At 32.1% G+C, this 14,748-nt stretch overlaps 1 protein-coding gene across 1 annotated transcript; it reads left to right on the top strand.

Annotated features, from left to right (window-relative positions):
• The first annotated feature begins 5,980 nt into the window (after window positions 1-5,980).
• Window positions 5,981-7,637, top strand: LOC111513604 (uncharacterized). The gene is made up of 2 exons (XM_023169827.2): window positions 5,981-6,182; window positions 6,283-7,637. Exons 1-2 carry the CDS (start codon window positions 6,096-6,098, stop codon window positions 6,505-6,507), a joined length of 312 nt encoding a protein of 103 aa, XP_023025595.2. The 5' UTR covers window positions 5,981-6,095; the 3' UTR covers window positions 6,508-7,637.
• Window positions 7,638-14,748: the final 7,111 nt, after the last annotated feature.

The following is a 14,748-nucleotide window of genomic DNA, read 5'->3' as shown; positions in this document are numbered from 1 at the left end:
AGACGGTTCGGAAAGTCTAAGAGTTGTTCCTTTAAAATTCGAAATACCGTCATATGATCAACATTTAGCTGAAAAGCAATCTTTCTAGTACTGGTAGTAGGTTGTTCTTCAATCAAATTAAGTACTGCTTCCTCAAGCTGTGATGTTCGTACGTCTCGATGGCGACCACAATCCTGCGTTCTTTTGTCGAACGAACCATATTCTCGTAATCGTTGATGCAGTCGAGCAAATATTCTATGTGAAGGATGCTTCCGTTGAGGATACATTTCAGCATATCTTCTAGAAGCTTCTAACCCATTCCCCTGCGACAGACCGTAAACGTAATGCATATCAGCCATTTCCTCATTTGTGTATGCCGTTTTAATAACAAGTGAATTATTAAAGTAACAAATTAAGAACAGAATAACAACACACAATATAGATTAGTTTCGTATTTTCGCATTTATGACGATGTATCTCTGTAGTTGTTCCTAAAATAATTTTTTGCTGCGAACTGGTTTATTTTGGGCAAAAAACCCAAGAGACATTTTTTGTTCAGAATGAAACAAGCTATCGAAAAGGAATTTTCAAATGGTAAAGAAATGATAAGACAAAAAGTTACATAGGAAATACATTTTAGGGAATGCGTTTTCCACCCCTCATAACCATGGGGTAAACCAAATAAATTTCTGGGTGAGTGTCTTTTTGGTAGTACAAAACGTCACGTTAATTTCAATATTGTAACTTTTTTAGTGCTGGTGAAAAAAATTGTTATACAAATTTTATGTACCCGCTTTAAGTGGCTGTATCTTAACAAGGGATGCTCCAATGAAATTTCTTTATATGAATGATCCTATCTTTTTTTCGATGAGGAATCACCTCCTTGAATGTTTCACGCACATTTAGTTACACCCTGTATATTGTCACTTTCTAAATTAAAATTACTGAAGATGTCATTTTGATTACCCACTATAGACGCCTAAGAAATAATGATATAATAACAGAAAATATCTTCAACAAAAATAAAGATTAAAAACCGTTCTATGTAATCTCAGAAAACATCAGTTACACAGACAAAAGCCACACTGAATTGAAGATGAATCGTGTTATTTGAAGTATATCATCATCCTCCCACTCCACAAGTATAGTTAACTTTGTATTAACGCTTTCTATATACTTGAAATTTGAGTAGTTTTATACTTATTCTAAGATTTGAAACTTAACTACTAAGTATAGCTTTCTTTTTGTTTGAACATCAGTTATTATTAGCAGGAGAAGAGTTCTTTTCTTTAATCAAGAATAGCTATTGACTGATGTAAGGTTTGAATATACTTCGTAGAAGACAAAAACTATTTTTTCAAATATTAAGTATAGTTTTCAGTAACAAGTATATCTTTCTTCTTGATACTAGACCAATTATTATTAACATATCAAGAATTATTGGATTGATTTTCCACTTCACACAAGTATTAATATTGTTACGATAATGCATTTTTCTTGTAGAAAGTACAGATTATATTTTGTCCTATTACTTTTCTTTAATCTGTTTTCTTTTCTCTTATTCTTTGAATGAATATAATCAGGAATTTGAAATTTGGAAGGGTGTATTGGTTTCATAAATGCCACATTTTAGTGTCAGGGAAATTAAAAATTCTGAAATTTTGTGTTGGCTGAAAAAACCAAGAATATAATACCTTCAAAATCAATTAATGCATTCCCTTTTGAATATTCTACTCGCCAATATAACAGTAAAATGTAGTAATTATGTAATAGATACTCGATTCTAGTTTCGAATTACCTAATTTGATTTGGTCAAAAAATTGTGATAGAGGAAGAATATATTAAAAAAGCAGTATTTGTAATCTTCTATTTATGCCTATTTGAATCAATTTTTGATTTTCTGTGTTACATTTCTCAGTTACATTTTAGACAAATTATTAAATATAATTATTGCTTTTGGGATAGGGTATATAAAATAAAGTGCAACGAATACTGTGTTTCCAGTTTATTACATAATAAATGAATGAAAAATAAATGTGGCAGCATATAAAAATGAGAAAATTTTTGAATTCTAAAACATAATAATACCTAATATATTTATATTTCCCATAATCAAACAAATTAATGTAGTATTAAATTTGATTCTTTGCCATAGGGATGTTTTCTAAGTTTAAAACTTGCATGTTTTGATCACCACAAGGTTGTGGTATACTTTTTTTCTTGTACTGGTCCAAATTTCAACAGAAACTCTTTTATCATATCTTCGGACAAGTTTTTGATGTTTTTCACATCAATTTGGTTTTCTAAAAACTGGCAAACAATTAATATAGTTACACTTTTATGCTTGAAATAAACAAATACAACAGATCAGATGACGAGCTGACGCATTCAACCAATCAGAGATAAAAAAAACAGCATCCACTTTACGCCTCGAAAAATAGCACCACTAAGTTCAGCTCTGAATATTTTTGAAAAATGTGACTGTTTCATAAGTTGAAACACTCAATAAAATTTTATTTAACTATAAGTTAAAACTTGCTGTTCTGAAGTGATAATATAGAACTCCTTTCATTTCTTTCACATTCCCTGTAATGAAACATTATAATACATAGTATTCTTTGGTATTTCATAGTGAATAACATAATTACATATATACCGACTTCAATTTATTCAGAAACTTGTCAGTACTAAAAACTACAATGAAATTATGGCAGATTTGTAGTAGAGAAAAATCAAGATTTTGTTATGGAAATACCTAATGCTTTAACAAAAAATTCCCAGTCATGTCTTTAGGAGAGTTCAGCAAGAAAATCATACCGAAAATTACAAACATGATAAAATTGTACTTCTTTTACATGAATAATATTACTGGTGTTTTTTCCCAACACCAAATCGTTATTTTTAACATCTTCCTCTTTGAAGATGATCACTTGGTGATCGAAACACGTGTCGAGGTGTTAAAAATAACGATTTGGTGTTGGGAAAAAACTCTAGTGATATTCATTACGACATCAAAGGTTCCAAACAGTGCATCATAAGTTCTTTTACATAGTAAGGATAAGAAAAACATAAAAAAATAGTTTTCTTATTTTTCTCCACGTCATCTAATAAATCACAATTTCCCATTACTGAAGTACTTTTTTCTGTAGACGAAATCTCAATTCATTTCAATAACCATTGAATTCATCGTTTAACGTTCTATGCTGGGTTGAAGCTCATCAATTTCAGAAAGATAATCTTTTCAATAAATTCTAAATCATTTATTGCTTATTTCACGAAAGACAATATATGTTTACACAATTTTCCTATAAATTTTGGTTGTGAATAGTTTTTCAAATCACATTATCTACAAAAGAAAATTTCAGGATTGGAATTTTGTAGTCATTTGTACATACAAATATTCAAATATCAATAGAAAATTCAGGTTTACATTGAAAAATATTTCTGTAGGTTTTTTAAATTTTCTAGTTGATGATGAGTTGGTCAATCGTTTGATAACCAATTATACTTTTTTCCTATATTCTGAACTTCGATATACAGGGCGTTTTTTACCTGATCCCAGTATCGCCATTTCGAAAACGGTAAAACCTACAAGATCGGTTAAACTAGACAAAAGTCTCCTATTTTGTGGAAATAGAATCTCTTTTCAGATAGAGAATATCAGTAGTTATTTTTGACATTTTCGCCAAAAACTAGAATTGCCGAATTTCGTTTTTTGGCTTTACCGCCTCCATTCAGAATGATATGGAAAAGGCAGAGGAACTTTCATTTTTATTTCCATATTTTTTATAATCTGATATTAACTAATATTTTATGCGACGTTTCGTTCATTATCAATTTTATTTTCTCATTACGGAACTGTATTGTGATACATAACTGAATTTGTCTTTACAATGGAGACAAATATCTATAAAATAACATAGAGGTCCATATTTGAAAAAATTAAGTTGATGATGAAATCTAATGAACAAAACGTAGCATTACAAATTAGTTCATATCAGATTATAACAAATATTGAATATGGTCTCTCTATATGAAATCATACAACTACTGGAATCTTCGTTTCAAACATTTTTTGGCTATTTTCCATGGGCCAACTGGAAAAATTCCAGTTGGCCCAAATCACATTTCACAACAGTCAATAAAAATTCAAACACAGCAGTGCAATTCCTAAATATTCCACCTGTAAACACTAGTAGCTGCTCATCAATATTACAAAATATTAAACTTAAAACAAGGAAACACAAATAACGACTTTCAGGTACTATTTTTATAGCTCAAAACTTTATGGTGAAATAACAAACATAAGAAATCTGTTTCTTTATTTTTGTCATTATTATTATTATAATTTCTCTCTTCTAGAATTTTTCTTCAAATTCGCTATTAAGGGGCATTTGAAAATAAATGAAAAATAAAGTTATTTTACTTGTTTTTCTCATTGATTCAAGTAATATTCGGTGTTTTTACATACGAGTGTTTGGTAAATTATTCTAAACATTTATTTATCTCGTAAACTTTTATTCACGCAGAACTGTCGATGTCAACAGTTTTTTTGGTTCTTTATATTGGCGTTTTCGCTGCCGACTTGACAACCATTAAACTGATTATTTAAAAAAAACTTGAAATTATTAAATAATTCCCTGTAAACACCTGATTCCATTCAGATAAAACCCCCTAAAAACTCAAAACTTCACCTTCTTTACCGTTAAATGTCCTTCCAAAAATCAAGATAACAACTACTAATAACAATAATCATGTACACCAACTTCACGATTTACCAGCCAATTAACCTACCGAATTCGCACCCGAACAAAAAAAAGTGTACGCCACACAAACCCATCGAAAAGTTCGTTACAGCTTCCAGCGACAATAAAAAACAAAACAAATCTCTGTACCATCACGAACGTAGAGATCACATATCCATCCCGAAGAGTGAATACAAGCTAGTCGAAACTTCGTGACGGACGAAGACAGAAACTTTGGCTTGGGCCTAGCGTATGCCCAGGCGCGTGTTTAACGCGCGCTAAGGCAAGAACATGCGCCGACAGTGTTGCCAACTCTAAATTTTTACTAAGATCCACGTACTTTAGGCATTTCTTGAGAACCTTCAGTCCCGTTTTTTCTGTCAAATATTCAAATGAAAAACATAAGTTCAAGACAAAATTCTGTAACACACTAAAGCAAATATTGAGATATTGTTTCCTACAATATATTTGGAGAAAACTAAAATAAGAAATATGCTTTCTACAGATAAACTTGCAGGCTTACTTTCTACTAGAATTGGATTAAGAACAAACCATGAACCTCAATATGAGCATATGAAATATTTTAATGAATGTCTGTGAAAATTCAAAGTTTAAGGAATAATTTGTATGTTGAGTAGGTGAAAAAATCAATTCAAAACACAATTCTCATTTAGTTTTATCACAGAAGTGAAAGACAAGCTCTCCTGATGAATTCAATAAAAATTATAATATAATTTTAAAGAATTTGCACTGCCCTGGAAATAACTTCGAACAATCGATTCTTGCAATCAGAATGGAACAATATTGAATACTCTTTTCATAAAATGTCATTAGGAAACATATTTCTGTACGCTTACGTAAAAACTTTTGAGCCTAGTAGGACGCCTGAAAGTATTTGACGTGTCAAGTTGAAGCCACTTTGTATGATTTCAACTTCGGATAATTCGTCTATCCTCATCTAACTTGACGAAGTGAATATTCCACATTGTTTCAGCTCTTTTTGTTGTACTATTTATAGAGATTGTGAACTAATTACTGAGAGCATAACTTTTCTCGAAAAACAGCTTTCGTTTCAGTATAGTTCGTTATTTGTGGTTTCATTATGTTCATCCAGTATAATAAAAATAACGTGGATCTGCGAACTTCTCATATGACCTTTTTACACTGTATCTCAATAATTTTTCTCTCTTCAGAGTTCGAGCTGGCAACAATGTGCGCCGAAGCTACAGGTAACTGGTTACTGCAACGTATAAAACCAGAACTGGTACAGGTTCGGTATCATTCACCCCGAGTCTTTAGTCGACGAAGTTGAACGGTTTACAGAGTGTAAAACTTCGCTAACGTTAGCTCATCGTCGAGTCTACTTCGAAAATGTGTTTTCGCAACAACAAAGTGCCAGAGGCCAGCAAGCAGAAAGCTCCTAGGACTCCCAGATCGCCATGGAGACGACACAGAGAGGTTAGTGTTATTTTTTATATCCCAGCTACTTCAGCTGGTAATTCAAAATTTTCTCTGGTAACACTTTTGAACCGTCTCTCATAACGCCTCTTCCTTTCAGCTGATGAAGCCAAAGCTCTCGAGGAAGATCGTCCCCAGCGCCAGGGTCAACTTGAACGCCTACTGGTCCAACTTCGAGGACTTATCTAAGAAGGGATCAGTTGTAACATTTGACGTCCCCCCTTCAACCGCTGATATTTTGAGGAGCTCCATGTTCTCAGCTTTTCACGACAACGAAATCAACGAAAACCTTGTCAACGAGCTTCTTGAACTTGGTAAAGATTAAGCTTTCGTAGTTTTAAGTTCTAGGTTAGTACTGTTTCGTTTTGTATATATTTTCGACTACAGCAGTCTTCCATTTCGTAGAGTAGTTTTAGGTAGTTATGATTTTAAGCTTTAATTTTTGGATCTGTATTTGGTTAAGCTGACTTTCTGAAAGTGCAATTTATTCAAAACGTGCAATATATCTCGAAAAGTGCAATAACTTAGATGCTTTAAATAAGACTGTGATATTATTTGAGTTTTTATTAATACGAGCCACAAATATCAAAATTTTTCCATTTTGGAACCCTCTACTTTCAGATATATAAACAAGAAGATGAAAAAGAATTGTGATACTAGAATTAGATCTCAATTTTGTGATATTAGCATAGAACTAGTATTGTGATATGGCTTCTTCCTCACTTTCTCTTGCTTTCATTAGCACTTTCTTCTATGAATGTATATATTTCCTCAACACCTATACGTTTTGCTCAAGCTTTAAAGGATTGCTTTAAATCAACGAATTTTAATCGCAAATCGTCGATATGTTTCAAGCTTTAATTAGTTTTTAGGACTCCAACTGTGATATACAAAAAGCTTTAATTAGTATAGTTTCCGTAGGTTGCTTTTCTATTTTTTCCAACTAACAGAGCTCGGCAATGTTTCCGGGTCCTGTTTTTTGTGATATTTTTTGAAAAACATAGGCCGACAAAGTGTCAATTCGATTGTATATAAGACTGCATGCACTTAAAATTAGTTCGCACCATTTAGGTTAGTACTGCACCATTCTTATTTTTTGCACATCACTTTTAGCTCTACTTTGAGTTAATTTTTCGAAAAAATGCTCGAGCTAACTATGTGATAGGTGTATTTTTATAGTTTATTTGTATATTTTTCTGTGATATCAGCTTAACAAATGATTTCTTCCAGTGCTTATTGTAACAATAAACAAAATTTTAATTTAGAATTAAGTTAAACATTTGTTAGTTAATTAAGTTTCGATATAAGTTATATAAGTATGTTCACATCTCTCCCATTACGTCTTTCATTAGTTTTTTTAATGAATTAAATCATGTAAAATGTATGTAGTTGTGTTCTGTAACCATTTTGTATTTTATATATAATCCTCTTTGAAAAATAAAGTTCAATAAAGTATAGTTTCGTTTTATTCAATAACAATAGTGTTATTCGAATAAACAATTTGGAAAAAATGGGTGAAATTTCAAACTATTTGGAATTGTTGAAGTGATTCATAAACAAATTAGTCTGCCAGAATTATATGAAACCAAAAAGATTGACTTTTCTTTTAGAAAAATTGACTTTGAAAGTTTAAATAGATTTAATAGATGTGGTTCTGAAATAATTTTGTTCATTCGCCTTTTCGGTAATACAAAAAAAATGGACAACAATATTTTTATCGACCTTTTCTTGGGTATTTTCACCTTCCACAATTTGAAAAAATATGAATATTGTAGTGAAGAACTTTTCAGATTTTTCCAGATAATGAAAAGTGAAATTAAACAAAGAAGGTTCAATAAAAGTCTCCACAATTAATGATTTGTTCAGTAGGTACCTGCAATAACATTCTTGAAAAGATTTAAATTTATCCATAGAATATTTACTAATCCATGGAAAATATTAAATTTCTGCGATATATACTGACTTTAATTATGCAGGTTGCAATATTGGTTTTTTGTTCTCAATACATGAAGAAGGTTTTTTCTACATATCAATCAGTCTTAAAATTAATTTATAAATACATACATTTTTCCCAAAAACCCTCTTGGAAAAGTTACCCCCTTCAATTTGAATTATCAATACGTTCAAAATGTTATCTCTAATAATATGTATGTCTTCTTGACACATATTTTGTGTATGAATTTCTTAAGTTAATGATTATGTCAATTCTATTTATTGTAAAAAAAGTGTGTAAGTTTTAATTGAATATAACATAGGTAGTTTCCTGAAAGAATAAATTGTATGTTTATACTTTGTGAGAAATTTTATTAAAACAACGATAAAAATAAAATAAGAACAACAATAAAAATTAATTGGCGCTCCGGGGCGACTTTATTGATTCCAGTGGCGCATTTGCTTTTTCAGCTGCAGGAAAACCCGGAAAAACCTGCAGCATCACATCATCTGAAGATCTTGATCTAACAATGTCCTCTCTCTTATAAAACAAAATGTAGGGTGTCTCCAGAGGCTACAATAATATATACTATAACTATTTGTATTCACTTACCAAATTTTTTGTTTCAGAAATTACGCCAAAAATAAACGCAAAATGCTGATCTTTTCTACTGTCCCACTTAAAAAACTTCAGTTGAAGATTTCTGTCTTGAAGATATTTAAAAAAAATTTCGTTTTTCATTATCGAAACATAATTTGAAGAAAAATTTTGTAATTCTAGATTTTCGTTAAAACCGTTCTTTCAAGAATACTCTATCTTTATGACGTTAAAACTGTTATTGAATAAACAAAATCATGAAATTTATTGAAAATCCTCAAGGAAAAAATAATTTACATGAATACTCACATCGTCAACTAGGTTTGTTCTACATCGATAATATCGAAAAATACCAGGCCTGGAAAAATTATTTTCAAGTTTTTAATTCTCCAGTACTTCTGTCAATTTAATAGATGAGTATTTCAAACATTCATCTTTCAAAATATTCTTCTTACTAGAAAAAATCTTTCAGAAATTTGTTTTTGTGTGTTATTTACAGTTTAAATGTTGAATTGCTAGATATTAATTAAAATATAGTATGAAATAGTGTAATCAGTTTAAACAAATAAAAAAATCACCACACAAAAGACTTTATTCAAATAATTATTTGACAATGAAAAGTTGAGTAGATCAGTCCGTTCGGTTATTATCTTATATTTTTTAGAAGTACGTTTCTGGAGAAATATGGGAAGCAATATATGAGAGTTCATTTGAGAAAACTCAACTTCCACACGACACTCTGTATATTATTGTATAATTTGGAAAGGTCCAACGCACCGATAGGTTATATTTTTCAGGAAAGCTTCTTTATAGAAAAAATGTGAGGAAATTCCGAAGCAACGAAGGAAACAATTAAGGTTCAAAATAAACGCTTTATGAAAATGTGTAGATCATCCATAGAAGTAATTTTCAGATACAAACTGGAAGAAAAAGCCCTTCCGAAACAACTAGTTTCACGTGTGCATTCAGTTACACGAAAAAAAAAGTACTTCCCAATCAACTTCTTTCATATCAACATTGAATTATGAAAAATCACTTTTTCCTATTCATTTTGTACTCCAAACATTCGTTATACGGAATTGAAAAAGGTATCATTCATATGAACGTTACACTGTATAATTAAAAACGTAACTTACATGGAACACATCATCCTCAATGGTGTTCTTCTAAGTTTCGGCAAAAGACACCTTTCTGAGTACTTCCTCAGCACCTTTCTGGCTTCCTATATTTTTTAAGAGGGAGAAGTGGAAAACTTCAATATATAAATATTAATTTTCAGTTTTCGTATCCGAATTCCGAATCGTATAGAATTCCTTTATCGAAACGATAAAATAACTAATTATCATCATAAAAAACTAGTTTTATTAGGAAAGCAGGTTCAATACTAATACAAACAGAAGCCAATTGTATTTAACAACAGAATGATCCAGGCATATCGGCTCAGACACCTGTTCAATAACAATACAGTCGACCTACCCTAAGGCAGTGGGGAAAGTGGTCAAAGGTGAACAACCCTTATCAAAGTTCAGGGGGATAGAAACAGATGGCGTTAGAGGTACATAATCCAAGTGCCTGTTGATTCCCTCCCTTTAATCACTGTAATTCCGTCATGATTATTTTGTTCCGGATAGGGTGAATAATTTAACACTTCGGTGGTACGACACAGGGGTCTTTTGTTTACAGTAAATATAATTGATATGTTAATTATCCAGGCCACAGGTGTGTGAGTAAAGGAAATGGTTTTTTCAATGTATTTGAGTGTGGGAAGTATGATGAAATAATGCAGTGATTTGAGATAATGAAACATTTCCCACTGACTTTTTTACTACATATGTTTTTTTTCGGGACCAAGAAAAATAGTGATTACAGATATAGGATGCTAATTTTCTCATAAGTATTGGTTATCAATGAAAACACAACAAAAGGTACTTAACCGACTATTTATGAAGTTTACAATTTAAATATTTGAATGAATATTTTGAGCACAAAAACCACCGATTCACCATATATGATTTCTTTTTATTAATAGATACAATTGAAATTTGATATTACACTTAGCTTTTCCTTAAAAAGTGCTATTCTGAACCTGCCAAATTTGACATTTTTTAAGGGGTTTCAAAAAAAGGATTGTCTTTGTAAATTTTTAAAAATACCTAAGAAAAATGTTGTTCAGTTTTCCACCAAGTTCAATCACCTCCACAATTACGTCTAACTTTCCAATTTTTTTGGAATTTTCGCTCTACCGATTTAAACATTATCCGAAATTCCTATTTCCAATAAATATGAGAAGTAAATGCAATATCTTGTCCAAAAAATACTTTTATTGATCTATTATCAAAAAAATGCGATTGCAGAAATTTATTTTTGGTGCACAGTCCCTCTATTCATCTTATTTTGATCAGAAACTGACTTGAATTTGTTTTTCTGAGAAGTGAGTGAACGAGTCTGCTTTCAATTTCTAATGTGCTACTTTTTCAGTGTAGTGTATCAAATCATATTTTGACCAAGAATTTAGCTTCAATCAATTTCATAATATTTTGTTTTGGTTCGCCTGCATAGTCCGATAATTTCTTAGAGAGTTATTCTTTGGTAAATTGACCATTATTTATAATTTTTTTATAACTTCCATATCATATTCAAAATAAAATCTTAATGTGCCAATACATCAAATCTATTGTGGAAAATATGGTTCAGATGGTCACGCACAATCAAACTAAAATGAGGAGGAGCGCCATCATGCATAAACCACATATCTCTTCGGGTTTGCAATGGAACATGTTCCAAAAGTCCATTCAAATCGTTCTGAATGAACTCCAAATAACGTTCTCCATTCAATCGGTCCTGTAGAACGAATGGTCCTATAAGATGGTTCCCTATGATACCAGCCCAAACATTCACGTTGAATTTCCGTTGGTGTTTGGTTTGCAATATCCCATGGGGATTTTCTTCGGCCCATATATGGAGATTATGAGAGTTGATAACTCCATCTCTACTGAAACCTGCTTCATCAGTGAATAAAACTCGATTAATAAGAGTCATATCCTCTCTTTGCCTATCCATGAACCAATTGGCATATTCCAGTCGTGCTGGAAAATCTTGAGGTGTCATGGCATGTACCTTCTGGATGTGAAATGGGTGGAGCAGTTGTTCCCTAATTATTCTATGAATAGTGGACTTGGATGTATGGAACTGTTCTGATAGATTTCTGATGCTCATTGAAGGATAATCAGCGACGGCTTCCAAAATATTTTCCTCCAATACAACGGTACGTACAGTCCTGGGAGCGCCCTCACCACCTCGTTTTGGCAAAACTGTACCTACAATAATATCGAAATAAAACAACGTGCTCAAATTAATTATCAATTATTACATACCTGTCTCCCTTAAGCTGCGATCAACACGCTCGAATGTTTCTCTTGACGGTACCGTTCGATTGGGAAAATGCTCGGAATACAGACGACTAGCTTCTGCAGCATTACAAAATGCTCGTCCATAAAATACATGCATATCTGCATATTCATTGAATGTAAACTGTTCGGCCATATCAAAAAAATTCAAAATATCCTATAGAATATTGACAATACAATGATAGTCATATGACAACGCACCACTCAACAAAACAAAATCGCATTCCAGTTTCTCATTTTTTATCAAAACTTTCTAAAAGGTTTTTTTGTCAACATCTGTGAAAGAAATGGAACATAATTATTCCCTGGATATTTTTCACCTGATCATGTGCAGCCGTTTTTGTAGTTCATTCGTTTGCTTTTTATTAGTATAGTAAATATTTTTTCCGATGTGCGTTTTTTCAGCTAAATTTAGATTCGTGTTAAAGAATTTCTCCCATAAAATTATAATTATCAGTGAAACTCCTCAACAGTTTAGCTGTGAAGAAGAATTTGAAACATTCGAATGTTGAGTTTCATGAAATTCAGATAACTGATCAACACGAAACGTGATTATTCCACACACAAAATATGGAATGAATTCGATATTTCATAGTAGAGTAGCTTGTTAGTTTGTATTATTCCTGTTATAAATGTTGTTGAATTAACGTTATCATTATTATTTCTGCTTTGATAATTATTCATTTCAAATAATGGTGGACGAGCGGGTTTGATGTCGTCGAGTAGAACTACATTTTTATCAAGACTCGTTGCTCCGATCGACTTTCCACACGAGTACTTTTATTCATAAAATTGTCCAAGTAACCTTATTTTGTTGAAAAATATTGAAAAATATCTGTCATTTCAAAGTTTTGGGGTGTGGACCATCGGGGGTAGACCGTTCCTGACTTTGTAGCAAAACAACTGACTCCTGCATGAAAGCTCATCGACGGAATTCATTTGTTCAGTCAATTACCAAAATTTGGATGATTTTGAATATTCACTTGAAAAGTTATCAAAGAAAAACATTTTTCATTTTGTAACTTCGAGGGCCCGTAACTTGGTTACGAAGACTTTTAGGAAAAAAAGTTATATGAAGTACTGGTGATATTTTGACCCCATCTATACATTCCCGAGAGGAAAAGAGGAAGTCCAGGGACACCCTGTATACAGTGTGTAAAAGCCAACTGAAATAAATTCATTATTTTGGTTTCTGTATTTATAAAAAATCCCGAAACACGTCAAATGTAAATTATAATTTGACATTCTTCAACATAAAATGCCACCCCTACCTTAAACCCCCTTCGAATGACAGGTATACAATCCCCAATTTTTAAATGGGAAGTATAGGTTTGTGATATATCGTTTGAAAGGTCTCTTCATTCTATATTCAAAAATATTATCGCTTTCAAGTTTATTGCAACAATTAAGATAAAATAAATAGAAATCGTGTGGTTATCGAAATTCCATAAAATGCACTCAAAAACTAAAATGTAATGCAAAACGTAATGAAATGCAGAATACGAAAAAGAACTATGGATGTTAACGAAGTAGATGTTCAGAATGTTCACCGGAAACGTCTTGGCAACATCCTGATCTCAAATAAAACTGTATTCAAACATTATTTAACACTTAAGGCGTGACCGACCTAATCGCAAGCGTTATTCGTTCTTTCAAGTCTTGCTCTTTACATATCCCCATAAAAAAAATCTAATGATGAAAGATCAGGTGATCGCGCTGGCCATTCAAACGATTCTCGCCTCCCTATCCACTGATTGGGAAATGTTGTATCGATGTATCGATGTATTGCCGGACATTAACTTGGTAATGTGGTGGTGCACCATTGCTGAAACCAAATCGTTTTCACTGGAAGTTGACGGTTTCCTGGATCAGTATATAAATTTGCTAAACATGGAATGACATCATTTTGAAGTAGTGCCAAATAATTATCGCCATTCAGGTTGCCCTCAATGAAAAAGGGACCAATGATATGGTTTCCTACAATTCCTGTCCAAACATTAACATTTTGAGGGTACTGTGTGTGTTCTTCACTCATTCAGTGAGGATTTCCCGTTGACCAGTAGCGGTAATTTTGCCGATTAGCATGACCGTTAAGAGACAAAGTACACTCTTCAGAAAACATAACGTCTTCTAATGATATTGTTATCCAACATGTCCATCATTTGCTCACAAAAATGAGTTCTTCTATCAAAATCGTCTTCCATGAGCTCCTGAGTAGGTATCATTTTATAGGGATGCATTTCATTTTCTTTTGATATCGATGTATGGCTAACATTGAATGTAGTGGATGCCTGTCTACTCGATATATCTGGGTTTTTCTCAAACTCAAGCATCATATCTAATTTGAGTTCATCATTGCATTGGCAGCTGCTTTTTTGATTTGCCCTACATGACCAAGCTCGCGAAACTGCTTCTCTATTTTGCTCATTCTTCCTTGAGATATGGGCAGTAATTCAGGAAATTTCTCAAGAAATAGGCGAGCTTCTTCCTGTTAGTTATTTTATGCATTTCCGTTAATCTAACCAATTGTCAGACTTGAAGTTAACGAGATACAAACTTAAATTAAAATACTGACAACTAATATTGTAACATACAAAACAAGTTGACAAGGCGTTTAAAACTAACGATG

The sequence above is a fragment of the Leptinotarsa decemlineata genome, unplaced genomic scaffold (genome assembly GCF_025532065.1).
Source record: "Leptinotarsa decemlineata unplaced genomic scaffold, Ldec_3_MD MMD2_tig00001393_RagTag_RagTag, whole genome shotgun sequence".
NCBI lineage: Eukaryota > Metazoa > Arthropoda > Insecta > Coleoptera > Chrysomelidae > Leptinotarsa > Leptinotarsa decemlineata.
The sequence above is the reverse complement of the archived record's forward strand: the minus strand, read 5'-3'. Positions and strand labels throughout refer to the sequence as shown.

Coding starts and splice junctions, on each gene's coding strand:
- LOC111513604 (XM_023169827.2), top strand. CDS start 6,096: ATGTGTTTTCGCAACAACAAAGTGCCAGAGGCCAGCAAGCAGAAAGCT. Junction 6,183..6,282: donor CATGGAGACGACACAGAGAG/GTTAGTGTTATT, acceptor TCTTCCTTTCAG/CTGATGAAGCCAAAGCTCTC.